The 27089-nt window shown below is 38.8% G+C and overlaps 1 protein-coding gene across 3 annotated transcripts in view; it reads left to right on the top strand.

Annotated features, from left to right (window-relative positions):
• Window positions 1-27089, top strand: part of EPSTI1 (epithelial stromal interaction 1) — a 127204-nt gene that overhangs the window by 32505 nt on the left and 67610 nt on the right. For all 3 annotated transcript variants that reach the window (XM_037060129.1, XM_037060147.1, XM_037060138.1), the window contains exon 6: window positions 7099-7172. In XM_037060129.1, coding sequence (XP_036916024.1) covers window positions 7099-7172 — 74 coding nt within the window. The remainder of the gene's footprint in view (window positions 1-7098; window positions 7173-27089) is intronic.

Consider the following 27089-nt stretch of genomic DNA (forward strand, 5'->3'; position numbering starts at 1 on the left):
GGACTCACGTTTGTTACTTAGTCTAGGAATGGGTAAGTAGAAAGGACCGAAGGTTTAAGAATACGTTATGGGTAAAACTCAACATTGAAAACATTATTTCAACATTGTTTTTATAAATAGGAATACATCTATTTCTGCAGACTTTCAAAGAACACCAGTATTTCCCAGAAATATGGTCCCAACATTATGCAATTTTTTGTGGATGCATTGGTATGGGGCATTAAACCTCTGGTTGTTGAAATGCTGTTGGGCCCCATTAATTAATTTCATACTGTTGGGATGTTAATGATATGTCAGAAATGCAGATGTAGTACTAAGAGGGTAAGCAGATAGCTTCTCTATGCTTCACTTCATCTGTAGATTGGGTGTAATAATATATAATAATGGGACTGGTAGGCCTAAAGCAATTCGTAAACACTCATTGAGGGTGCCCTAACCTAATTAATCATGCATGTAAAGAAGCGCCTTAACACTATCTCATTTGACTCTATTATATCAACCTTCTGTGTGTAAAGCAGGCAGAGGTGATTATTCTTATTTTACATGCAAATTAATTGACTCATTTATGTCATTTCCACAAAGACCACGTGAATAAGGTTGCTGGAGAGAAAAAAAATACTCATGGATTTTTTCTGGCCACGTGAAATTTCTCTGCTTCCTTCTCAGCTGGGTCTTGAACAATGCCTGACATTTCTCCTTTGTAGTCTAGGCTTGTCTCTATCTACCAAGATTCCTCCCTCCACCTTTTAAAATCCTCTTCTTTATTTTTATTTCATCTCTTAGCTTCTAGGAAATAAAGGCCATCAGGCCATAAGTGCTTTTATTTTTCTGTTTCCTTATTCTTCCTTTGCTATTTGTATCCCTACCTCATCTCCAGAAGAAAAAGAAAATGCTTTTCTTTGCTGCTTTAATGAACTCTGCCACCTGTGCTTACCATCTCATCTTACTTCCATCTTCTCGGGAACCTTACTACTCTATCACTAAGCCCCCTTTTCTCCTGTCACTCTCTCATTATTTATTTTCATGATCTTGTAATATCATAATCAAGTCTCTCATCTTAAAAACAAATCTCTCTATTCTTGTTTGCTTTCTTTTTTAATTCAATCTTTATTGTATCCTTTTTTTGATTACCATTTAATTCCCTTACACCCGCTCCCCCCAACAATCACCACACTGTTGTCTATGTATGAGTCATTTTTTCCTTTTACCCAATCCCTCCATCTTCTCACATACCCCCTCACTGGCTATCATCCTACTCTCCATCAATGAGTCTGTCCCCATTTTACTTGTTAGTTCCATTTGTTCATTATGCTCCTCTTATAGATGAGATCATTTAGTATTTGTCTTTCACTGCCTGGCTTATTTCACTTAGCATAACGTTCTCCAGGTCCATCCATACTATCACAAAGGATAAAATTTTCTTCTTTTTTATGGCTGAGTGATATTCCATTGTGTAAATGTCCCATAGTTGTTATATCCACTCATCTACTGATGGACACTTGGGCTGCTTCCATATCTTGGTGATTGTAAATAATGCTGCAATTGCTGTACTGGGTGCTTATATCCTTTTGATTTAGTATTTTGGGTTCCTTCAGATGTATTCCCTGGAGTGGGATCACTGGGACAAAAGGCACATCCATTTTTACTTTTTTTGAGGTATCTCCCTGCTGCTTTCCACAGTGGCTGCACTAGTCTGTGTTCCTACCAACAGTGCAAGAGAGTTCTCCTTTCTCTAATTCTCACCAGCACTTGTTTGTTGATTTATTGATGGTAGCCATTCTGACAGGTTTGAAATGATATCTCATTGTGGTTTTCATTTGCATTTCTCTGATGTTTAGTGACATTGAGCATCTTTTCATATGTCTATTGGCCATCTGTATGTCTCCTTTGGAGAAGTGTCTATTCAGGTCCTTTGCCTATTTTTTAATTGGGTTGTCTGTTTTTTTGGTGTCGAGCTTTGTAAGTCCTTTATAAATTTTGGGTATTAACCCCTTATTAAATATACTAGTAAATATGTTCTCCCATTTTGTGGGTTGTCCTTTTATTTTGTTGATGATTTCCTTTGCTGTGCCAAACCTTTTTAGTTTGATGTAGTCCCATGTGTTTATTTTTTCATTTTGTTTTCCTTGCCTGGGGAGATACATCTGATAAAATGATGCTATGAATAATGTCTGAGATTTTGCTGTCTATGTTTTCTTCTAGGATTTTTATGGTTTCAGGTCTAACATTTAAGTCTTTGATCAATTTTGAATTTATTCTTGTGTGTGGTGTAAGTAGGTTGTCTAGTTTCATTTTTCTGCATGTATCTGTCTAATTTTCTGAATACCATATTGAACAAACTGTCTTTAGCCCATTGTCTGTGCTTGCTTCCTCTGTTGAATACTAATTGACTATAGAGGTGTGGGTTTATATCTGGGCTCTCTATTCTGTTCCATTGATCTATGTGTTTGTTTTTATGCTAGTACCATGCTGTTTTGATTACTATGGCCTTATAGTGTGGTTGATATTAGGCATAGTGATTCCTTCAACTTCGTTGTTTCTCAGGATTGCTGTTCTTATGTGGGTCTTTTGTGGTTCCATGGAAATTTTTGAAATATTTGCTCTAGTTCTGTGAAATATGTCATTGGAATCTTTTTCTTTTTTAAAGATTTTTTTTTTGTTATTTTTAGACAGAGGGAAAGGGAGGGAGAAAGAGAGGAAAACATCAATGTATGGTTGCTTCTTGTGTGCCCCCTACTGGGACTAGCCCTGCAACTCCCAGACATGTGCCCTGACTGGGAATTGAACTGGGGACCCTTTGGTTTGCAGGCTGGTGCTAAATCCATGGAGCCATACCAGCCAGGGACATTGAATCTTGATAGGAATTGAATCTATAGATTGTTTGGGTAGAATGGACTTTTTAATGATGTTAATTTTTCCTACCCATGAACACGGTATGAGCTTCCATTTATTTGTATCTTCTTCAATTTCTTTCTTTAGTGTCTTACAGTTTTCTGTGTATAGGTCTTTTACATCCTTGGTTAGGTTTATTTCTAGGTATTTTATTATTTTTGTAGCAATTGTGAATGGAATTGTATTCTAAATTTCCCTTTCTGTTAGTTTGCTATTGGCAGGATAAATGCAATTGATTTCTAGATATTAATTTTGTCTCCTGCTACTTTGGTGAATTCATTTATCAGTTCTAGTCATTTCTAGGTACAATTTTGGGGGATCTCTATGTACATTACCATTTACATCTGCAAATATAGACAGTTTTACATCTTCCTTTCCAATTTGTATGCCTTTTATTTCTTTTTCTTGTCTGATTGCTGTGGCTAGGACTTCCAGTACTATATTGAATAAGAGAGGTTAAAGCAGACCTTCCAGTATTGTTCCCGCCACTTACCCCTCCACTCTATTGGATCTTTCTTGTTCGCTTTAAACTCCTCTACCCCAAACATCATTACTCAACTTCTGAAAGTTCCTCTACCACATGTGGTTTCCACATGCCTGTCTGTGTACTGGCTCTAACAATCACCTTAACACAGGCTCTCTATTGCAGCAACTGTTCCTTAGGGGAGCTCAGCTGGCTTGGGAACTTACCCTCTTTGAGTCCTTGCCTTTATATACTTTTTCCTTGATGGGCTGAATTTGCCTTCTGTCTCTAGTACTTCACTTGTAGTGATCTAGCCAAAATCACCAATGGTGTTTTTAATCCAGAAACTGAATGGAGACTCTTTAATTCCTAAGTTATTGAAACTCTTTGTAATATTGTAACAATCAAAAACTGTGTCCTTTAAATTCCACCCCTCTAGAATGCTTCTGGGTCCTTTTTCTTGTTTTTCTACTATTGACATTCCATCAGGTCCCATCCTTTGGTCTTCTCTAATATCCCTGTGCCTGTACTGCCCTATTCTTAAGTGAAAGCCCCCATATTTTCACTTTTCCATATTTAAACATTTAGCTATTGTGCATGCTGATGATTTCTGAAATCCATATCGTTAGGCCAGACCATATTTCTAAATGCCAGGACCAGATATTTTACTGTATGCTTGATATTTCTCTCTAGATCACAGGTGGCAAACACAAGGCCTACAGGCTGAATCTGGCCCTCCATCATGTTTTATCTGGTCTGACACCTTGTTTCTACCCAGCAGCAGTGCCAAGCTCTCACTTAAGGAGTAGTTACATTGATACAGTCCTAAAATTATATTCGGCCCTTTGAAGACAACTGTGAGGCTGATGTGGCTGGCCCCCAGTGAAATGAGTTTGACATGCTCTAGATGTTCCACAAGTATATCTCAAATCTAATAGGTGCAAAACTGACCTCATATATCCATTCTGATGCTCTTAAATGACATTCATTCTGTACTCTCTCTTCTTTCCTTACTCATCCTATATCAATATAGTTGATATAGGATAATATATAGTTATCCTTCTGTTATTTCATTTTTCCTTCCTGTTATAATATTTCTGTCCCCTACATTTTTCTAAAGTTTGTCCTTTCTTCTCTGTCCTCACTACAGTAAACCCCTTTGAATTAATCCAGGAACTTCTTGAATATCCCTGAACTGGAATATTCTCTCAGGCCTTTGTACGTTGAAAATACTGTAAGCTGTGGGAATGCTCTCTTTTTACCCAGGGCCACTGCCAGCCCATCATTGCCTTTGTGCAAATTAGAAATGATTCTCCATCCAGGCAATCAGTTCTATGGGTATGCAGATTGGTGATAGATGGTACCTTTGTGAGAAATAGAAGAAGACACCTCTTCTGTGTTGAAGCATCCCATTCTGGGATACAAGGCTTGGTGAGCTGAAAGCTAAGTTTTTTTCAACCTTGCCTATCCTCTCTGCTTGGCCCCCTTAGGCAGTGAGTAACACATACAATGGAATACAGTAGCCCTACTCCCATCATCCCCTTCTCCTCCTGGAAAGCTATTGCTTAAGATTGGTCTCTATGTAGAATTTCTACCTGTCATTAGACCTATGGTTCTCATCCTCTTATTTGATCATCAGTCCTTTGGAGAATCTGAAGAAAGCTATGAGTCCACTCTTGGTAAAAATGAACATGCTCCTAACATACAGCTTATCCCTGAACTTGAGGTTAGGAAGCACATTCCAAAGGTCACTCAGCCCCTTGGTTCCCATGCCAAGGATGGGGTCTGCCACTTAGTTGGCATGAAATGAGCATTTGTGGAACTGTTGAGAGCATTGCCTTACAACCCACTTCTGTGCATGTTCTGCATTCATATTGCACTATTTGCAAAACTCTATCTTCTAACATACTTTATATACTACCATCATTGCTTTCTTGTCTATGTCCCTAGCTAGCTTCTGCTTTCCAGAGTAGACACTGCTTTGTTCATATCTGAATTCCTAGTTTCTAACACAGTACAAGAATATAATAGGCATTTCATAAATTTTTGTTGAGATTCAATGATTTTATGTGACTTAAAGTCACCCTGTCAGTGATAGTGAACTTAAAGCTGATCCTATAATCTTTTCTTCTGGATCTCATGTTATTAGATATTTTAAATTCTGCATTTGTATGTATATATGTATGCAAATTATTTGGGTGACTCCTTAACTGACTGTTAAGTGGAAAGAGATAAAGTCTGAGATCCAAGTATTTGGGTACATATACTTTGGTAGGCATTTGATAAAATTTTCCAAATATTCCAGTATTGCAAAATACTTCTCCATAAGCCTTTGAGGAATAAATAGACCTTTGCTGGATGAAATTTAGCTACTGTTTTCATGAGATGAATTCAGTGATACTCTATCAGTGAAGAGATTAAAGCCACTTTTTAATTTTTGACCTTGCTAAAGGAGAACCCGACCTCAGTCTCTAGGTGCGTGTGTGTCTTTTTGCCTCATCATTCTCAAAGTGGCATTACTGACACTGATGTAAACAATACCTACTGCGTGCTGACTGTATCTTAACATTTTTTTCCCTTCATAGATGTTGGGAGCTCATCATAATTGATCACTTTTGGTTTCATGAATCAGTTTTTTTTTCTAGATTGGGATCACATTTATTTAGGTTTATAATTCCAATACATTGGAATTGATTCATGTTGGTTGTAGTAAATTTCCTTTGTATTTTTCTGAAACTGAAATAATCTACTTTGACTTTCAAACAGGACTACTAAATAGTTCTGTGTGAATGAAGAGCTTTATGAAAATGAAAAATATGAATAATTTCTGGCTCTCTTTGAAAGGTGAAGCCAAACTTACATCAGGGTTTGGACGTAATGGTTTCCATTAGTTCTTTTTCACAGTTCTTCGTGCTGGGCAAATCTGGTTCTTCTTCAGTCAAACCCAGCTGCTCATGTCTGCCTTGGATTCATTTAAAACTTCAAGTCTCTCCTGTGCTGTAGAACATGTTTCAAGTACCCATTAACTTTGTTGTCCAGCAATTTTACTTGTTTTTCTTAGGCAAGTCTTTAGAAAATGACAGTTGTGTCATAGTGAATAAAAAGCAACTCTTCTGAGTTATTAAGTTAGATTAAAATATGCCAGAGCCATGGTGACAGTAATATTAAATAGGAAGTTTCTTGTCTCTAATAAGCAACTTATTATAAAAAAGAGAGACCTCTTTTCTATCTAAGTGGATGGCTTTTTAATGATGTTATGCTGTTCAGTCTCTCAACAGCTTTAAGTGTCTGATTCTAAGTCAGAAGGAAGTTGGGTTGGTTTATTGAAAGTCTTTTCCTGAATGTGTTAGTATACATAAATATTGTATAAACTATTTAACCATTTATTGGAATTTTAACATACTTGGTGTAGAAATTTCATGTTTCTCTAAGAACATTTTGAAAACCCTGCTTAAAATATAAATGTTGCTGTTGTTTGAACTAAGGAGTAAAAATGTGAAATACGGAGTCTGAGATTATAACAATCAAGCTGAAAGCAGAGAGTCAATGAAATAACTTGGGGCTCCTGGATTTCAGTATTGTGCCTGGGGGCTATGGGTGGGATACTGCCTTGGAATCCCTGGTAGGTACCACACTAGACCATTGAGGCCAATTAAGCATAAGGGTTTTAGCCCTTGGGTAACTTTAACATCATGATTCATTTGTTTCCCTAATAAATTACAATTTTATATTTGAAATTTCAGAGTGAAAAGCTAGAGGTGAAAAAAAGACTTCAAGAAAACCTCAGAAGAGAAGCATTTAAAGAGCATCAGCGATAGTAAGTTTATGTTTTCAGGACTTTGTTCCTTTATAGGCATATTATTCATCCTACTTTTTAGTTCTGGGTGATGCTAACTTTTACAGTCCTCTGGTATTGGATAATTGGCTGGTATTATATTAATTATGTAAATGAACTCCATTCTGTAAGTGAGATTCTAAGGTTAGAAACATTTATGTTCACCAAAGTGTTTTTTAGTCAATTGATTAGAAACAATACTGCTAAACTTGAGGAATTCTTCATTATAAATTACTTGAAAGACTTGATTCATTGGTGATTTAGGGTACTTCTGATTTTCCTGACTTTCAAAATACTGACATAAGGAATAGGGTATTTGAAAAAAAGTACCCATGCAGAATCAGAACTAACTAGAAATTAACCTAATGGATTGAGGACTACTGCACACATGTATTTTTGTAGACAACAATAGAGAAAGTTTTTAGCAATTATTGGTGAAACTGCCAATAGGTGGTCATACACCAAGGTCATTTTTTTCCAGTGTGATTTGTGAATTACAGCAGTTAACATGTGTAACACAACTACTCTGTGATTTATAGTTAGATAATGTACTTTGTTACACACAGACTTTAAAGGCAAGCTGGTGTGCTAACTCTATGTAGTTGGACTTCTGCACGTTGCTTAAAAGAATAGACAAAACCAAAGGAACATATCTCTGGCCCAAGGTTAATTCCAAAAGGAGTGGAATTAAAACCAAGCAGATCTGGGTTCAAAGTCTTATTGCAGTTCTCAGATGTGACCCTGGACAAACTATTAAAGCTCTTTGCACTTCAATTTTCTTAAAAAATAGGGATGATAATATTCTGCATAGGCAATTTGTAAGGATTAAGTAAGATATCATCTGTAAAGGACATAAAGGTGCCTGAATATTATAGGGACTTGAAATTAAACTTTTAATAGAAGTCCTTGTTCAATCGATCAAACAACTTTCATTTTGCAGGACTGTATGAGATTTCTGGCCCATGAGACCTAGTCATTTACCTTCCACTTTCATGTGGATTGTTCTCTTCTGACTTGCACCTCTTTTCTCTTCCCATCATTGTACCTCCTTTGCAGAATTTAAGGGGTGAGCATATATGACACGGTAAATCATGCTCCTCCTGTAAGTACAGAATGTTCTGGTTTTCTGATTCCACTGAAATTATCCTGCCTCTATTGTAAGCAGCTCTTTCTTGCTTTAACAATCAGAAGTAGGAACTGGAAAGAAGTTTCTCAGCTCTTCACTTTGCCCCTAAGCAAGTGGGTACTTGGCCTCTGCTACCCCGACTAGAAAATGAGTGGGAGATGATATGAGGTTGGATGACAGGGGGTTGGGTGACATTCTCCTCTCTAAGTTAAAAGAAACATTACTCTTATTTGAATCATAATAGCCATAGCCTGTTTTTCCCTACTCCTCTTCTAAGTCAGGCATGGGAGGTGGGCATTGTTGAGGGAGTGATGGAAAGCTAAACACCAGAAATTCTCTCTCTTACAGAGATAGTAGGAGAGAGGCAATAAATTAAAGGTATTAATTTATTGTATTTACTGTATTTATTTACTGTATTACTGAGTCCCATTCATGGGTAGAGAATGGATGAGAGTTTAATTCTAGGCCAACCAGAGCAGGTGAAAGAGATAAGGAACTACCATGAGGCAATTGTAGCTTAGAGATACAAGGATAACGGATATATTTATCCTATGGCATCCTAGTTTCACAGTGTAAAATTAGGAGGCTTTTAAGCACAGGACTGGGAAGTTGAATGAGTCCATTTTCTGGAGTTTTAAACATGGCAAGGTCAAGGATGAGTGAGAACTTTAAAGGACATGCAGATCGTGTGCCATTCAACCTCCTTTCTTTCATAGTCTTTCAGCTTCTTGCATTTGTGTTTTACTAAATGCTAGAGATCAATCATCTTTTTTTAAAGATTTTTATTTATTTATCTATAGAGGGGAAGGGAAGGAAAGAAGGAGAGAAATACCAATGTATGGTTGCCTCTCGTCAGTCCCCTGCTGGGAACTGGCCTGCAACCCTGGCATGTGCCCTGACTGGGAATTGAACCGCAATCATGTGATCACAGGCCCACACTCAATCCACTAAGCTACACTAATCATCTTTTTATCTGTGGAAAAAAATGTTTTAACCTTGGCTACTTCACAACTTTCAGTGGAGCTGAATTCAATTACATGCACATTTCACTCTTGATCTTTCTTCTGTTTATCCTGAAAGTCCCAGTTAACCAGGGAAGAGAGAAGTTGGCTAAAAATGAGAAGCATCTGAAATTGATTTTTAAAGCCTATTGAAAAATACAAGAAGTATTATGAATTTTTTAAAAAATTTAGTTTTTAACTACTTTTGAAATTAAAAGACCAATAGTTCATGAAATGAATGGCCATTATATAGTTAGAAATAAGAAAGGGACTTCTTCAAAAAGGTAGATCCTTGATTACAAGCCTTGGACATACCTTCTTAGAGTGAGTTTATGGGGCAAAACTTGTCTAGGAGAGCAGAATTTTGATAGCACAAAGATTTCACCAGAGCAAATGGGCTGTTCTCCACCTCTCTCTGCACACCTCCAAATTAAATTCTCCTGAAGCAGTCAACCCAAAAAACACAAAATAGAGACACAGTTAAGAAAAATTTTTTAACTAGTCAATACCTCATGTCCTTGCCAGTTTCAGCATGCTATTGCTGTGACATGTGGTTCAGATAGCAAACCAGGAAAGTTTTTTTTTCTTTCTGTAGAGAAGGGTAACCATGGACTGAGCAGACTGTAAATCCAAGCTGCTAGAGAAAATGCTCATGATAGCATCCTGGGGCACCACCATGAGAATCTTAATGTGCTCACTCTGAGCACCTCATTCCTGACTTCGTTCATTTGCTTCTGATTATTTTTAGTGTTGTCAATTATTTGGCTAACAGGCAGAAAACTAGGCTTTTATTGACATCCAAAGGGACTCTCCTGAGTGTAATAATGAAGGCAGTTTATTGAATGCCTGTGAGGTTGTTTCCTAATTGTACACATTAATCCACCCAGGCAAGCTGGCTGAAAATACCCCAGCAGATTGCATGCGCAGATGGAGAACCCAGGATGGTTTTTATGAGAAGACCTCTGAAATACACTTCTGCAGTCCTATCTTTCCCTTAAAAATCAAATGACTGACTATTTCAATTGGCAGCTGAGAGCAGACCAGATTAATGGTGCATTAAGTCTGCTACTCTGGCTGGGGACAAACTCAAATTTCACAATTCAGTGTTTGTTCTAGGATTCTTGAGCATGAAAGCGAAGGGTAAAAATTGACATTTAACCTTGGTGTAGTTTCCACTGTTATTTTTACTCTCTGTAAGTTTTTCCTACTTATAAAAAGTCAAATGTACTTTTCAGAATGGCATTTTTAAAAATATATTTTATTGATTATGCCAGTACAGTTATCCCATTTCCCCCCTTCATTCCCCTCCACCCTGAACACCCCTCCCCCACCATTCCCCCCTTTCATTCATGTCCATGTGTCAGAAGTTCTTTAGATTCTGTATTTCCCATAGTATTCCTGCCCTCCCACCTGTCTATTTTCTACCTACTGTCTATGCTACTTATTCTCTGTACCTTCTTCCCCCTTCTCCTCCTCCCACTCCTTTGTTGCTAACTTTCCATGTGATCTCCATTTCTATGGTTCCACTCCTGATCTAGCTGTCCTCTTAGTTTGCTTTTGTTTTAGGCGTGGTTGTTAATAACTGTGAGTTTGCTGCCCTTTCACTGTTCATATTTTTATCTTCTTTTTCTTAGACAAGTACCTTTAACATTTCATATAATAAGGGCTTGATGATAATGAACTCCTTGAATTTGACCTTATCTGGGAAGCACTTTAATGAAAATGAAATGAAAAACTTTGCTGGATAGAGCAATGTTGGATGTAGGTCTTTGGATTTCATGACTTGGAATACTTCTCTCCAGCCCCTTCTTGCCTGTAAGGTCTCTTTTGAGAAGTCAGCTGACAGTCTGATGGGCACTCCTTTGTAGGTGACTGTCCCCTTATCTCTTGCTGCTTCTAGGATTCCCTCCTTCATTTTAATCTTGGCTAATGTGATTATGATGTGCCTTGGTGTGTTCCTTCTTGGGTCCAACTTCTTTGGGACTCTCTGAGCTTTCTGGACTTCCTGGAAGTCTATTGCCTTTGCCAGATTGGGGAATTTCTCCTCTATTATTTGTTCAAATAAGGTTTCCATTCATGGCTGTTCCTCTTCCCCTCTGGTACCCCTATAATTTGGATGTTGGAACATTTAAAGATGTCCTGGAGGTTCCTAAGCCTCTCCCCATTTTTCTGAATTCTTGTTTCTTCATTCTTCTCTGTTTGGTCTTTTTTTTTTTCTTCCTTCTGGTCCTCTCCCTTGATTTGAGTCCCAGTTTTCTTTTCATCACTATTGGTTTCCTGTGCATTTCCCTTCATTTCAAGCAGTTTAGCCTCCATATGTTCCTCTAGTATATGACTAAAATCAACCAGTTCTGTGAGCATCCTGATCACCAGTATTTTGAACTCTGCATCTGATAGATTAGCTATCTCTTCGTCACTTAGAAGTATTGGCTCTGGGGCTTTGAGCTATTCTTCTTGACCCATAATGTTTTGGTCTGTTTGCTTCAGTTACATATGAGGGGTGGGGCCTTAGGTGTTCACCGGGGTGGGGCAACCCAGTTGATGGGTTGTGATGCTGTATATGGGGGTGGGGTCAGAGAGGGGTAATGGTGTTCCACTCTCTCTCGGATTTTGGTCCTTTTTGCTGCTTCCTGCAAGCCAACCAGACCCCCCTGGTGTTGGCTCCTGGATGTGTCAGCCTGTGCACCCTCCAGGACCCTGTGGGACTTTCCAACAAACTCTCTGTGAGCCTCGGAGCTTCTCCTGGTACCTCGACTGGAAAGTTTTTCCAATTGGTGCTTTTAGGCTTTAATTCCCATCACTGGGGCCCTAGCCTGCACAGTCTGTCTCACTGTTTGCTCCTTCATCTGGTTTATCTGCACGTGAATGTGTGACCATGGTCAGCCAGCCACCTTGCGCCCTCACTGGGTCTGCCTGTTGCCACCCCACACCTGGGACTGCCAACCGCTGCCTATGCTCCTGGGTCAGTCAGGCTGCTTTTTTCTGCCTAACCCTGCTCCACCAGCTGCTGACTCCGCCCCTCTTACTGGTCCATTGTTGTTGGACTTCCATACAGTTCAATTTTCTGTGTTTTGGTTGCGTTTTTGTTACTAAAACTTTGTTGTTTTTAAACTTGGTTGTGCGAGGAGGCACAGTGTTTCCACCTACACCTCCATCTTGGCTAGAAGTCCTTGGGTCCTGTGCTTTGCACTGGCAGCCAATGAATCCCCACCACAGGCATGGGCTGCTAATGGTTTAGGGGGTTCCCTCTCCTAGGGTGTTGGCAGTTTCCTAGGAGACTCTGGGAACCTCCAATGCCCCCAAGACCCAAAGGACTGGAAGTATGATGGTGCAACTCGAGGCACTGTGATAGGTGCTCTAGCTGGGGCATGCTGGGGACCATGCCACCCTCCCCCCATTCCACCTATCCCCCGGCATTTTCTATTAATATTACTGGTAGATGTGCATGTTTGAAATAACAGATAATAAACTTTTGTTGTTTTTTTAATATCAAAAGGAGGATGTTGTGATTTATGTTATTTAAAACATTGAGTAAAATCTCAGCATTTAAAATTTTAAACGGTGATTTATTTTGAGGGCTACAGTCATCGTTCTAATCATTTTGATGGATATAGAGACGGGTTTAAATTTTGAGCCTATTTAACCAGTGTATGGGGGGTGGCTGGGTAGGATGCATGGGCAGGTAGTCAGATGCATTTTGTATGTGGGTGTCAGGAAAAACAATGTTTTCTTAAGAATTTACTGAAGAGAAGAGAATTGGGTAGCCTTTGAACATTTAAAATGTTCATTTATATTTAATGATCATTTTAAAGTATACTTTATTGATTATGCTATTACAGTTGCCCCATTTTTGTCTCCTCTTTATTCCCTTCTACCCTCCACCCACCACCTTAGTTCATGTCCGTAGGTCATACATATAAGTACTTTGGTTTCTCCATTTCCCATACTATTCTTAACCTCCTCCTATCTATTTTGTACCTACCAATTATGCTTCTATTCTCTGTACCTTTCCCTGCTTTTTCCCCTTTCTTCCTCCCATGGCTAACCCTCCATGTGATCTCCATTTCTGTGATTCTGTTCTTGTTCTAGTTCTTTGCTTACTCAGGTTTTTTTTTTGTTTGTTTGTTTTTCAGTTGTTGATAGTTGTGTTTGTTGACTTTTCACTGTTCATAGTTTTGATCTTAGTTTTCTTAGATGAGTCCCTTTAACATTTTATATAATAAGGACTTTGTAATGATTAGGTTACCTTTAGGTTACCTTATTTGGGAAGTGCTTTATCTGCCCTTCCGTTCTAAATGATAGCTTTGCTGGATAGAGTAATCTTGGATGTAGGTCCTTGCTTTTCATCACTTTGAATACTTCTTTCCAGCCCTTTGTTACCTGCAAAGTTTCTTTTGAAAGTCATATGACAGTCTTATGGGAACTCCTTTGTAGGTAACTCTCTGCTTTTCTCTTGTGGCTTTTAAGATTTTCTCTTTAACTTTAACCTTTGTCATTTTAATTATGATGTGTCTTGGTTTGGACCTCTTTGGGTACAACTTGTTTGGGACTCTCTGTGCTTCCTGGATTTGTATGTCTATTTCCTTCACCAGATTGGGGAAGTTTTCTTTTGGTATTTTTAAAAATAAATTTTCTATTTCTTGCTTTTCCTCCTCTTCTTCTGGCACTCCTATGATTTGGATGTTGGCACTTTTGGAGATGTCCCAGATTCTTCTTACTCTCTCCTAATCTTTTGAATTTCTGTTTATACATTCTGTTCTAGTTGATTGTTTATTTCTTCCTTATGTTCTGAATCATTGATTTGAGCCCTGGCTGCCTTCCCTTCACTATTGGTTTCCTGCAGATTTTTCTTTATTTCACTTAGTGTGGCCTTCATTTCTTCCTTTACCCTTTTGCCTTATTCAGTGAGTTCTCTGTACATCCTTATCACCAGTGTTTTGAACTCTGCATCTGATAGGTTGGCTATATCTGTATTGCTTGGTCCTTTTCTGGGAGTTTTATTGTTCTTTCATTTGGGCCATATTTCTTTTTCTCCTTGATTTGGCAGTCTTCCTGTGTTTGCTTCTGTGTATTAGGTGGGGCTGCTTTCACTCCCTGTCTCAGCACAACTGTTAAGTTGTATGGGGCAGAACTTTAGATATTTGCCAGGGTGGGGAAACCTGCTTCACTGCTTTGTGGCTCTGTATGTGGAGAAGGGGTTAGAGAAGGGAAAATGCCATTGAAACTTGCTTGGCACTCATCCCATTTCCAGTCACTTCATCCCCTTCCCAAATGCAACTGGCTGTCCTCTAACTGCTGCCCCAGTGGTGGTTCCCAGAGTGTGTGGGTTTGCGTTTGACTTAGGGCCATGTGGGCCTTTCAAGTAGCCTGTCCTGAGAGACTGGTAGTTTCTTCTGCCAACCCAACCCACATGGGTTTTTACAGCCAGAAGTTATGAGGCTTTATTTCTTGGCACTGGAACCCTGGGCCTTGCAGTCTGGTCTAGGGCTTGGATTGCTCACTCCCAAGGTGTCTCTCCCATTTTTATTCACCACATGTGAATGTGGGACCGCTCGTTCTGCTGACAGCCTCCCTGTACCTGCCTTGCTGCCACCACACCATGTCCTTTCTATCCTGGCTTCCCATCTGTACCCCTCCTCCTTGTCTGGATGAATGTTTCTTCTTTAAATCCTTGGTTCTGAGGTTTCCATACAGTTTGATGTTCTGGCAGCTCTGGGTGGTTTTCATTTGGTTGTTTTTTGTTTGGGTTTGTTTGGAGGTTAGTTGTGATCCTTCTTATGGTTGTGGAAGGAGGTGAAGCATGTCTTCGTATACCTCTGTCTTGACTAGAAGTCCCACAGGGCTCAGTTCTTAAAACCCTAGTTTGAAGAGCTCTTGGGATTGAGCTCTTTTCAAAATAGGACATTCCTATTTCTAAATTGTCAAGTGCCACCTCGTGCTCAGCCTGTCGATTGTAATGTTGGGAAATTTTTTTCATTTCTGCCACTGGAACTATGCATCTCCTTTATTTCCATTTGAATAATAGTGTGATTAGTTCCTAGGAGGCACATCTTTATTTATTTTAGTTGCTTATAGCTGAGGATCTAAACAGGTATGCTGAATATGCATACTTAGGCCTCAAGTCTGCCTTCTAATATGCGCACAAAACTTCTAATGCCCTTCACAGGAACTTCTGGAAGACACTTAAGAGCTAAATTGATCCCTTATCCATATGGTAGGTTTAAATCCAACCTCCCATTTTATAATCCAAGCCAGGTGAATAAAAAGTTATCCTTTTCATAACTTTCTATCTTATGCTAATGAAGTGAACTTAAAGATACAAAAATCTTGCATCTATTTCGCTTGGCATAAGACTGAACATTTTATGAGAACTTGGATGTGAGAGAGTCTCTACCTACTGAATGTTAAATCATTTTGACAGTTCAGATCATATCGAAATTTTTACCCACTCTTCATTCTTTCCGCAGGTGTCCTAGTGGATGTTAACTCATTTTCATTCCTGCTGCCACCACCTTCACATGCCATTTGCATTATGGCTTCTGTCTCCTTGCCATCCTCTGAACAACTGCATTGGCTTTATAACCATCTTTGCCAACAGTCTCCTTTTCTTTTGATTGTTTTAAATGTTTTGTCAGATTTTGTTTTCTAAAGCACAGCTTTGGTCATGGTGCTACCCTCCTCTAAAAGCCTCAATTCTTCTCATTGCTCATAGAATAAATTCTAAATGCCTTAGCCACACCATGGACTACCTTAGTAAGAAGATGTCATGGCCACTGTAGTAAGAAAGTGTAAGAAATGACTAAAGAAAGAGTTGGCCTTTTGTTGGGTGATTTGGTGGGGGAGGGTTTGAGACAGCAGGGTTTTGCTCAGGAAGCAGGGGTAATTCTGTATCAGTATTTTAATCAATCTTACCTAAAAGGAGGGGGAAGACAGAGTGAGATTAGTTTTGTAATTGATAATGACACAGCTGTCACTCATATAAGCCAGAATTTTGGAGTATTTGACTATTGTTGTAGATAAGGAAAGTTTATATATTTTTCTTTAAAGTTTCATGTATTATTTTTTTCCATTCAGACATGTTATAGAGTAATCTTATTTTTTATCACGATCCATTACAGTCACAGAGCAACCTCTTTTGATGTTGATATTGAGTAAAACTATTTCCAATAGGAGAATACCGGGGCCCAGCCCTGGGGGCCTGGCTGTCTGGGATAGCTTCTGTCGTTCTCAGTATGTAGTGAACAAACAATAAAAGAGAAAAGGTGACTAATGCTTTATTTTAAAAGTAGTTTCACTTACTTATTTCATCACTGGAAACTGGTACCATCAATGCTGACCTCTTGGGAGGGCAGATCTGGGATTAGACTGGCTGTCTGGGGTCACAGTTTAACCTCTCTCCTTACTAGTTGAAGAACATTATTTAATTTTTATGAGCCTCTATTTCCTCATGTTTCACAAAGGCTGGGACTAGAATTGTTACTAGTTCAAAAGAAGATTAATCAATATAATTCATGTTAGAAATCATGAATAGTATAGTGCTTAGAGGACACAGGGAAAGAAGGTATAATGGAACTCCAAACAGGCCTATACATCATCAAAAATTCATTATGAAATATAATTGAAAGAGAAATTATACTTGCAATAAGTATCTACATTGTAAAACAGGTGGGTATATGTCTAATATGTAGGTGTATATAAAAGTAAAATACCTAAAAGAAGATGAAAATAAATGTAGCCATCTATTTATTATAAAAGAAAAAAATCAAATCAAGGATGATATTTTTCCCCTGTTAATATATAAATAAAATAGGATTTCTTGTGGAATTTGATCCAATTTTAAAGAGAAAATATTAAAAAAATAGACAAACTTGAAAATGAAAAATTGAAGGGACATGAGAGAGGCTTGTTGTACCATGTATTATATATATGTTATATATATATGTATAATGTGTATTATATATATATATATATATATAGAGAGAGAGAGAGAGAGAGAGAGAGAAGAGAGAGAGAGATAGTAATAAAATGTTGTTGGCATTTTAATAAATAAATAGATCTATTGAATGAGAATCTACAAATAGATTCATGAATATATGGGAATTTAGTATTCAGGACTTTAGTTATTGATAAAAGCATTTGAAAGTGTTTTCTCAAATCAGTTTTAAAAAGTTCCAATAATTCAAGTGTATTTAGTCAACACAAAGATAATATATGTGATGAAAAATGTGTAGAAACTTTTTTCTAAGCATTATACATAACTCAGAAGCCATAAGGAAAAATACAGATTTGACTACAGAAAAAACATTTTGATAGATGTCACAGTGAACAATGTTACAAGTAAGTGATAGGCTAGAAAAAAATATTTGCCTCAAAAGTGATTGTCAAAGGCTCACTTTCACAAAGAACTCTAGAAAAATTGGCAGAGGGCTTGAATAAGCAGTTGAGAAAAACAATATAAATCAATAAAAATATTGAGCCTCATTAATGACCAGAGAAATGCAAATAAAGGCTCTATTTTTTACATTGTCAAACATGTAAATGTATTGGTAATGTTTAGCATTTGGGCATGCACTTTCATTTATTCAACAATAAACACCTGGCATGCATTAAGCACTATGTTACCTTAAGGTTCTAGGTATGCATTGTGAATAGAGTAAATATGGCTCCATCATCAAATGTGGAAATTCAGATAACAAGCTGACAAAGAAATATGTAGCATAATGGACTATAATAATTCCTACGAGGGAGTACAGTGGTGAAGATAGTGATCTTCACCTGTGATGAAAAATAATGGGACTGAGAGGGGAGAATCTCCTTAGTATCACAGGGAATTCCTAACTCTGAGAAAAATGACAGTTGAACAGAAGATAGAAGGATGAGAAGGAATCAACCATGCTGAGAACCAGGGGAGAGCGCGCTGGGCTGAGGAACCAGCATGCAGTATATTTCATGACCTGAACAGAAGCTGGTGTATGTGAATTGAACTGGAAAAAGAAAAGAGTAATCATGAATTTGATAAGATAGGCAGGAGTCAGACATTCAGGCCATTGCACAGGGGTGAGCCTGGGTTTTATTAAAGCCACAAGGGTGAACCTTTAGAAGCTTTTAAATTATTTTTAAAGAAGTGACTACTCTGTTTTTCTGTGTTGAGAATAGGTTTGAAGAGACAAAAATGGAAAAGAGGAGCTAGTACCTAAGTAACTGGTTTTATTGTACTTGCTTTTTTGCACTTTACGTATATGCATTTTCATTAACATCCAGGCAGGACCTTCCACCAATAAAAAGATTACAACTTGCTGAAGGCTTAGGTGATGATTAATGTATTCTTAGTTCAGATATGCACATTTTTAGACATAATGCTATTGCACACTTATTAGACTACAGCACGGTATAAACATAACGTTTTAAAAACGTTTTATTTATTTATCTTTAGAGGGGAAGGGAAGGAGGGAGGGAGAGAAATATTAGTGTATGGTTGCCTCTCGTGCGTCCCCTGCCGGGAACTGGCCTGCAACCCAGGCATGTGCCCTGACTGAGAATCGAACCGCGATCCTCTGGTTATAAGCATAACTTTTATAAGCACTAGAAAACCCCCCAAAGTTGTGTGACTCACTTTATTGTGGTGTCCTGGAACCAAACCTGTAATACCTCTGAGGTGTACTTATAAAAACATTACTGCAGTAGTCCAGGCAGGAGTTGGTGGTAGTCCAGATTAGAGTAATGCCAATGCAGAAAAGAGTAATACCGAAGTCTCCCTTAATTTGTGGTTATGCTCCATGAAGTTTCAGATACCTGTGGTGAACCATGGTCCAAAATTGCAGAAATAAACAATTTGCAAGTTTTAAATTGTGCACCAATTTAAAATCTGATGAAATTTGACACTATCCTGCTTCATTATGCTTTGGACATGAATTATCCCTTTGCCCAGCATATTTACCCTGTTTTTGTTACCTTCCCATTAGTCACACAGCTCTCTAGGTTATCAGATCAGTTACCAAGAGAGACCACATTAACATAACTTTTATTACATTATGTTATAATTGTTCTATTTTATTATTAGTGATTGTTGTTAAACAATTGTTATGTAGGTATAGGAAAAAACATGGTATGTGTTAAATTGATATTATTCCCGGTTTCAGGCATCTGCTAGGGATCTTGGCATATTCCCCCATGGATGAGGGGGACTCGTGTGTATATTTTATGGAAAATCAGTAAGACATTTTCAGGGATGAGGAAGGAGGAAGAATTATGGGTGACTCCCAAGTTGCTGACTTGGTGTGGGATGTATAATAGAATGGTGTCGTGTGCTGAGATGAGGACTATTAGAAGAGGATCAAAGTCTGGGCAAAAAAATATCAAAAGTTTGATTTTTAACATGATAAGTTTGAGATGCCTGGGGGACGCAGTTATACATATTAATTTGGTGCTTTGGTGAGCAGGTAGTTGGGAGGTAGAAGTTTAGAAATTATGAGCATGTAAATATAAAGTCATGAAAATGAATAAGATCACTTAAAATGTGATTTTATACACTATGGAATATTACTCAGTCAAAAAAGAATGAAATCTTGCCATTTGGGACAACATGGGTATTAAGTGAAATAAGTCATACATAAAAAGACAAATATATTATTTCATTTATATGTGGATTCTAAAAGCAAAATAAATGAATAAAATAGAAACAAGAAAAGATCAGCAAAATGAAAAAAGAACCAAACACATGGGAAAATATATTTGCCAATGATATCTTGGACAACGGTTTAATCTCTAAGATATATAAAGAACTTACACAACTCCACTCCAGGAAGATAAACAATCCAATTAAAAATGGGCAGAAGACCTGAACAGATACTTTTCCAAGGAGGGCCCAAACACATATGAGGGCATACAGAGGGCCTAAACACATATGAAAGGATGCTCAGTATCACTAGCCATCAGAGAGATGCAAATTAAAACCACAATGAGATTCCACTTCACACTGGCCAGAATGGCCATCATAAACAAACCAACAATAAGTGCTGGCAAAATTGTAGAGAAAAGGGAACCCTAGTATATTGTTGGTGTGAATGCAGACTGGTGCAGCCACTATGGAAAACAGTATGGAATTTCCTTATAAAATTAAAGATGAAACTGACTTTTGACCCAGCAATCTCATCACTGCAATTGTACCCTAAGAATCCTGAAAGAATCTATGCACCCCAAATATTCATAGCAGCACAATTTACAATAGGCAAGTGCTAGAAGCAACCTAAGTGCCCATCAGTAAATGAGTAGATCAAAAAACTGTGGTTCGGACTTCTGGCCAAGATGGAGGCATAGGTGGAAACACTGTGCTCCCTCCCACAGCTAAATTTAAAGACAGCAAAGTTTTAGAAACAAAAACACAGCCAAAACAGTGAAAATTGAACTGTACAGAAGTCTGACAACAACAAACCACTCAGCCAGACTGGTAAGAGGGGCAGAGTTAGAGGCGGAGTGGGGTTGGGCTGGAAAGATTGTTCTGTCTGACTGACCCAGGAGCGGAGGTGGAGGTGGTTGGTGGATCTCAAGCATGGGGTGGTGATGGGCGGACCCAGTGAGGGGGCAGGGCGGCTGGCTGGCTGTGGTCACGCATTTGCGTGCAGATAAACCAAGTGAAGGAGTGACCAGTGAGACAGACCGCTCAGCCTAGGGCCCCAGCAACAAGAATTAGAGCCTGAAAGCACCAAGTGGAAAGACTTTCTCAGGGTCAAGGGTCGGGAGAGGCTCCTAGGCTCACAGAGAGTTCCTTGGAGAGACCCACAGGGTCCTGAAGAGTACATGGGCCCACGCACCGGGGAACCAGCACCAGAGGGGCCCAATTTTCTTGTGGGAAGCAAGCAGAGGGGACAGAAATCTGAGATAGAGCAGAGCAGAGCAAAGCGTCATTTTTTTTCCTTCTCTGACCCCACCCCCACATACAGCATCACAACCCAGTGACCCCGACAAACCAGCCTGGGTAGCCCAGCCATGACGAACACCTAAGTCTCCGCCCCTCATGTATAACAGGTGCAATCAGACCAAACAATATGGCTCAAGAACAGCTCAAGGCCCCAGAGCCTATAATTCTAAGTGACTAAGAGATAGTCAACCTTTCAGATGCACAGTTCAAAACACTGGTTATCAGGATGCTCACAGAACTGGTTAATTTTAGCCATAGACTAGAGGAACATATGGAGGCTAAACTGCTTGAAATAAAGGGAAATGCACAGGAAACCAATAGTGATGGAAAGAAAACTGGGACTCAAATCAAGGGAGAGGACCAGAAGGAAGAAAGAAACAACCAAACAGAAAAGAAGGAAGAAACAAGAATTCAGAAAAATGAGGAGAGGCTTAGGAACCTCCAGGACATCTTTAAATGTTCCAACATCCGAATTATAAGGGTACCAGAAGAGGAAGAAGAACAGCCACGAGTGGAAAACTTATTTGAACAAATAATAGAGGAGAACTTCCCCAATCTGGCAAAGGCAATAGACATCCAGGAAGTCCAGAAAGCTCAGAGAGTCCCAAAGAAGTTGGACCCAAGAAAGAATACACCAAGGCACATCGTAATTACATTAGCCAAGATTAAAATGAAGGAGAGAATTCTAGAAGCAGCAAGAGATAAAGGGACAGTCACCTACAAATGAGTGCCCATCAGACTGTCAGCTGACTTCTCAAAAGAGATCTTATAGGCAAGAAGGGACTGGACAGAAATATTCCAAGTCATGAAATCCAAAGACCTACAGCCAAGATTGCTCTGTCCAGCAAAGCTTTCATTTAGAATGGAAGGGCAGATAAAGTGCTCCCCAGATAAGGTCAAATTCAAGGAGTTCATCATCACCAAGCCCTTATTATATGAAATGTTAAAGAGATTTATCTAAGAAAAAGAAGATAAAAAATATGAACAGTGAGAGGGCAGCAAACTCACAGTTATTAACCACACCTAAAACAAAAGCAAACTAAGAGGACAGCTAGATCAGGAGTGGAACCATAGAAATGGAGATCACATAGAGGGTTAGCAACAGGGGAGTGGGAGGAGGAGAAGGGGGGAGAAGGTACAGAAAATATGTAGCATAGACGGTAGGTAGAAAAGAGACAGGGGGAGGGCAGGAATACTATGGGAAATACAGAATCTAAAGAACTCTGACACATGGACATGAATGAAAGGGGGGGAATGGTGGGGGAGGGGTTGGCAGGGTGGAGGGGAGTGAAGGGGGGAATGGGACAACTGTAATGGCATAATCAGTAAAATGTATTTAAAAAAACTGTGGTTCATTTATACAATGGAGCAGAAAGAAAGAAGGAGCTCCTACCCTTCATCACAGCATGGATGGAAGTGGAGAGTATTATGCTAAGTGAAATAAGACAGGTGGTGAAAGACAAATACCATATGATCTCACCTATAATTGGAACCTAATCAACAAAGCAAAGAAGAAAGAAAAATATAACCAGAGACATTGAAATAAAGAAAAAATTAACAGTAACCAGAGGGAAGGGAGAAGGGAGATAATGGGGGAAAGAAGAGGAAGAGTCATCAAAGGACATGTGTAAAGGACCCATGGAAAAAGACAAAAAGGGATAGGATTGAGGATGGGAGGTGAGGGTGGGTGAGGTGGGGAAAAGTGTTGGTGGGAAAATGGAGACAACTGTTCTGCAACAACAACAAAAAATAAATTCATAGAGAAAACAAACTGATTGATGCCAGGTGGGAGGGCATTGGGAGCATGGGTAAAATTGGTGAAAGGAACTAAGAAGTACAAATTGCCAATTATAAAAATAGCCATGGGGCCCTGGCAGGTATAGCTCAGTGGATTGAGTGCTAGCCTGCAAACTAAAGGGTTGCCGGTTCGATTCCCAGTGGGGAATTCTTATTATGCCTGGGTTGTGAGCCACATCCCCAGGTGGTGGCATGTGAGAAGCAACCAAACATTGGTGTTTCTCTCCGCCTCTTTCTCCTTCTCTTTCTCTCAAAATAAAAGAAATAAAATCTTAAAAAAAATAGTCATGGGGATGTAAAATGCAGTACAGGAAACATAGTCACTAATAGTGTAATTGCTATGTATGGTGCCTGGAGGGTACTACACTAATGGTGGTCATCACTTCCTAAGGTATATAATTGTCTAATCATCTAATCACTGTGTTGATTACATTAAAACCAATATAATATTGTATGTCAGCTATAATTTAAAAATTTAAAACGTATTTATAGAAAAAGAAAAACAGAGACTTCCAGCCAAGATGGGGGTATAGGTAGGCACACTGTGTCTCCTTGCATAACCAAAAGACAAAAACAAACTTAAAAACAAAAAACAACCAGGAATGACAGAAAGTCAAACTGTATGGAATTCTGAGAACCAAGGAGTTAAAGAAGAAACATTCATCCAGACCAGTAGGAGGGAAAGAGAGGACTCAAAGCAAGTGAGCAGCTAGAGGACCTGGGCAGGCAAGGCGGCAGCTGGCAGAGTGAGTGGGTGAACTGGGAAAAAACTGGGGAGAGATACAGATTGCACAACCTAGGGTCCAGCATGGGGAAATAAAGCCTCAAAACCTCTGATGGAAAAAACCTGAGAGGGTTGAGGCAGTGGGAGAAATGAACTCTCCAGTCTCACAGGAGAGTTCATTGGAGAGAACCAAAGGATCCTAAAATGTTCACAAAAGAACCCACTCAGGAATCAGCACCAGAAGGGCCAAATTTTCATGTGGGTAGTGGGACAAGTGACTGAAAGCCAACAAAGAGCCGAACAAATGGCATTGTTTCCTTTCTGACCCATCCCCCACCTACAGCACCACAATGCAGCTATGAGTGTTGCCCCACCCAGGTGAATACCTAAGGCTCTGCCCCATACTATGTAACAGGTGCATCGAGACAAAGGAATATGGCCCAAATGAAAGAACAGATCAAAACTCCAAAAATAGAACTAAGGGGTGAAGAGATAGCCAACCTCTCAGATGCAGAGTTCAAGCCACTGTTAATGAGGATGCTCAAAGAATTGGTTGAGTATTGTTCCAAAATAGAGGAAAAAGTGAAGGATATGCAAAGAGAAATAAAGAAAAATATATAGGGAACCAAGAGTGAAGGGAAATAAACTGGGACTCATATAAATGATTTGAAGCAGAAGGAAGAAATAAACAATCAGAACAGAACGAAGAAACAAAAATTGAAAAAATATGAGGAGAGGCTTAGGAATCTCCAGGGCAACTTTAAATGTTTCAACATCTGAATCATAGGGGTGCCAGAAGGAGAAGAGGAAGAGCAAGAAATTGAAAACTTATTTTAAAAAATAATGAATCTGGCCAAGGAAACTTCCAGGAAGTCCAGGAAACTGAGAGTCCTAAAGAAGTTGGACCCAAGGAAGCACACACCAAGGCACATCATAATTACATTACCCAAGGTGAAAGATAAGGAGAGAATCTTAATAGTAGCAAGAGAAAAGGAGACAGTTACCTACAAAGGAGTTCCCATTAGACCAGGGGTGTCAAATCATTTTCACTGGGGGCCACATCAGTCTTGCAGTTGTTTTCAAAGGGACAAATGTAATTTTAGGATTCTGTAAACGTAACTACTCCTTAACTGTTAAGTAAGAGCTCATTACTGCCTCTGGGTAGAAACAAGGAGCGCTGAATTCAGCCCTCAAGCCTTGTGTTTGCCACCTGTGCATTAGACTATTAGCTGATTTCTCAAAAGAAACCTTACAGGCAAGAAGGAGCTGGAAAGAAGTACTCCAAATCATGAAAGGCAAGGATCTACATTCAAGATTACTCTATCCAGCAAAGCTATCGTTTAAAATGGAAGGGCAGATAAAAGTGCTTCCCAGATAAGGTCAAGTTAAAGGAATTTATCACCACCAAGCCTGTATTATATGAAATATTAAAGGACTTACCTAAGAAAAAGAAGATAAAAATATGACCAGTAAAATTACAACAAACTCACAGCAATTGACAACCAGACCTAAAATTCAAAAACAAACTAAGCAAACAGCTAGAACAGGAACAGAATCACAGAAATGGAGATCACATGAAGGGTTATCAGCAGGGGAGGGGGAGAGGGAGAAATGGGCAAAAGGTTCAGGGAATAAGTGGCATAAATGGTAGGTAGAAAATAGACAAGGGAAATTTAAGAATAGTATAGGAAATGGAGAAGCCAAAGAGCTTATATGTATGACCCATGGACATGAACTAAAGGTGGGGAATGTGGGTGGGAGGGGGTGTGCAAGGTGAAGAATAAATGAGGGAAAATAGGTTAACTGTAATAGCATAATCAATAAAATATATTAAAAATTAAAAAATAAGAAGTTGTGAATTTGAGAAGGCCCACGAAGTGCAGATGAGCTTTATCAATTAGATTATCGATAGATAGGAAAGAGCACCTGAGAGGTAGAATAAATGAAGTGTGTGGTGTCATAGACGTGAAGAAAGATTTGTTTCCAAAAGGAGATTAGTGAATTCTCCAAGGTTGCTAAAAGGTCAGATGAGAGGAGGACCAGTGGATGTGGCTTTAATATACTCCTTTATGATCCTGTCAGGAATAATTTGGGCATAATGGTGGGTATGGAGTCTGATTGCAACAGACTCAGGAGTAAATGGAGATATGGTAACAGAGATGGCATTTATCAACACTCTTGAATAATCTGAGAAGGTGAGCAATGAAATGAGCCAATAGCTGGATGGAACTGTGGTGTCAAGAGAGAGTTATGTGTGTGTGTGTTTACTTTTTACTAAATTTACTGGGGTGAGACTGGTTAATAAAATTATATAGGTTTCAGGTAATACAGCTGTAGAATGCATCATCTGTATGTTGTACTGTGTGTTTACCAACCCAGTTCAAGAAGGGAGTGTTCTTAAGCTGGCACTCCTGATACTGATAGAAATAATTCAGTACAGGTGGGGGAGAATGGGTAGAATGGGAGTGACAGAAACAACAAAGTCCTTGAAAAAATACATGTAAATAGGTTCCTGAGCATATATGATCAATGGGTTAGCTAATGATTAAAAATAGAGCACTTATCCTATTATAAGTGGGGAAATGCTCTTTTTTATATATATTTTAAAGAGACTGAGTGCATAAATAGGGAGACTTGAAGGCTTGGTTTGGAGGGAGATGAAAGATGTGATATCTCTGTTCTCACTGAAGAATCAGGATATTGTCAGCTGTGAATAAGTTGTTGGGTAGAACAGATAAGATGTTGAGTAAAATTCATAAGTGAAATGGACTAGAATTACTGGGTAAATAGAGTTCATGAATTTCATGTGAAAAAAATTAATACCACTACTTCTCCATTCTCCTTCATACCTACCATTCCAAACACCTGTCCTGTTATTTTCCCTAAGTTTAATTCACTTGCTGTGGTGCAAACCCAGAGAAAACGTATGGTTGACTTTTATCTGGTTTCAGCATTTCCATGAAACTATGGTTAAGAGAGACAGAGAAGGAAGAGAATTGAAAACATTTGTAAGGGAAAGATTGTGAGAACGGACCATGGTATTTAAGTTGTACAGTGAGTAAAGAAAGGTGGGAGCTGATGTTGAGAAAGAGAGGGAAACGATGGCTTGGAAAACTGTTGTAGTGAGATGTTTGTGCAAAGAATATGGAATGACAGAAAGTTCTGTCCAAGAGAAGGATTTATCATTTTCTATTTTGCAGGAGGGGACATTTTAAAAAAAAGATTTTATTTATTTATTTTAGGGAGATGGAAAAGGGAGGGAGAAAGGGAGTGAAATATCGATTTATGGTTGCCTCTAGTATACCCCATACTGAGGATATGGCCTGCAACCCAG

This window comes from Sturnira hondurensis, unplaced genomic scaffold (assembly GCF_014824575.4).
Source record: "Sturnira hondurensis isolate 20B ecotype Veracruz unplaced genomic scaffold, ASM1482457v3 Scaffold0001074, whole genome shotgun sequence".
NCBI classification, from domain to species: Eukaryota; Metazoa; Chordata; class Mammalia; order Chiroptera; family Phyllostomidae; genus Sturnira; species Sturnira hondurensis.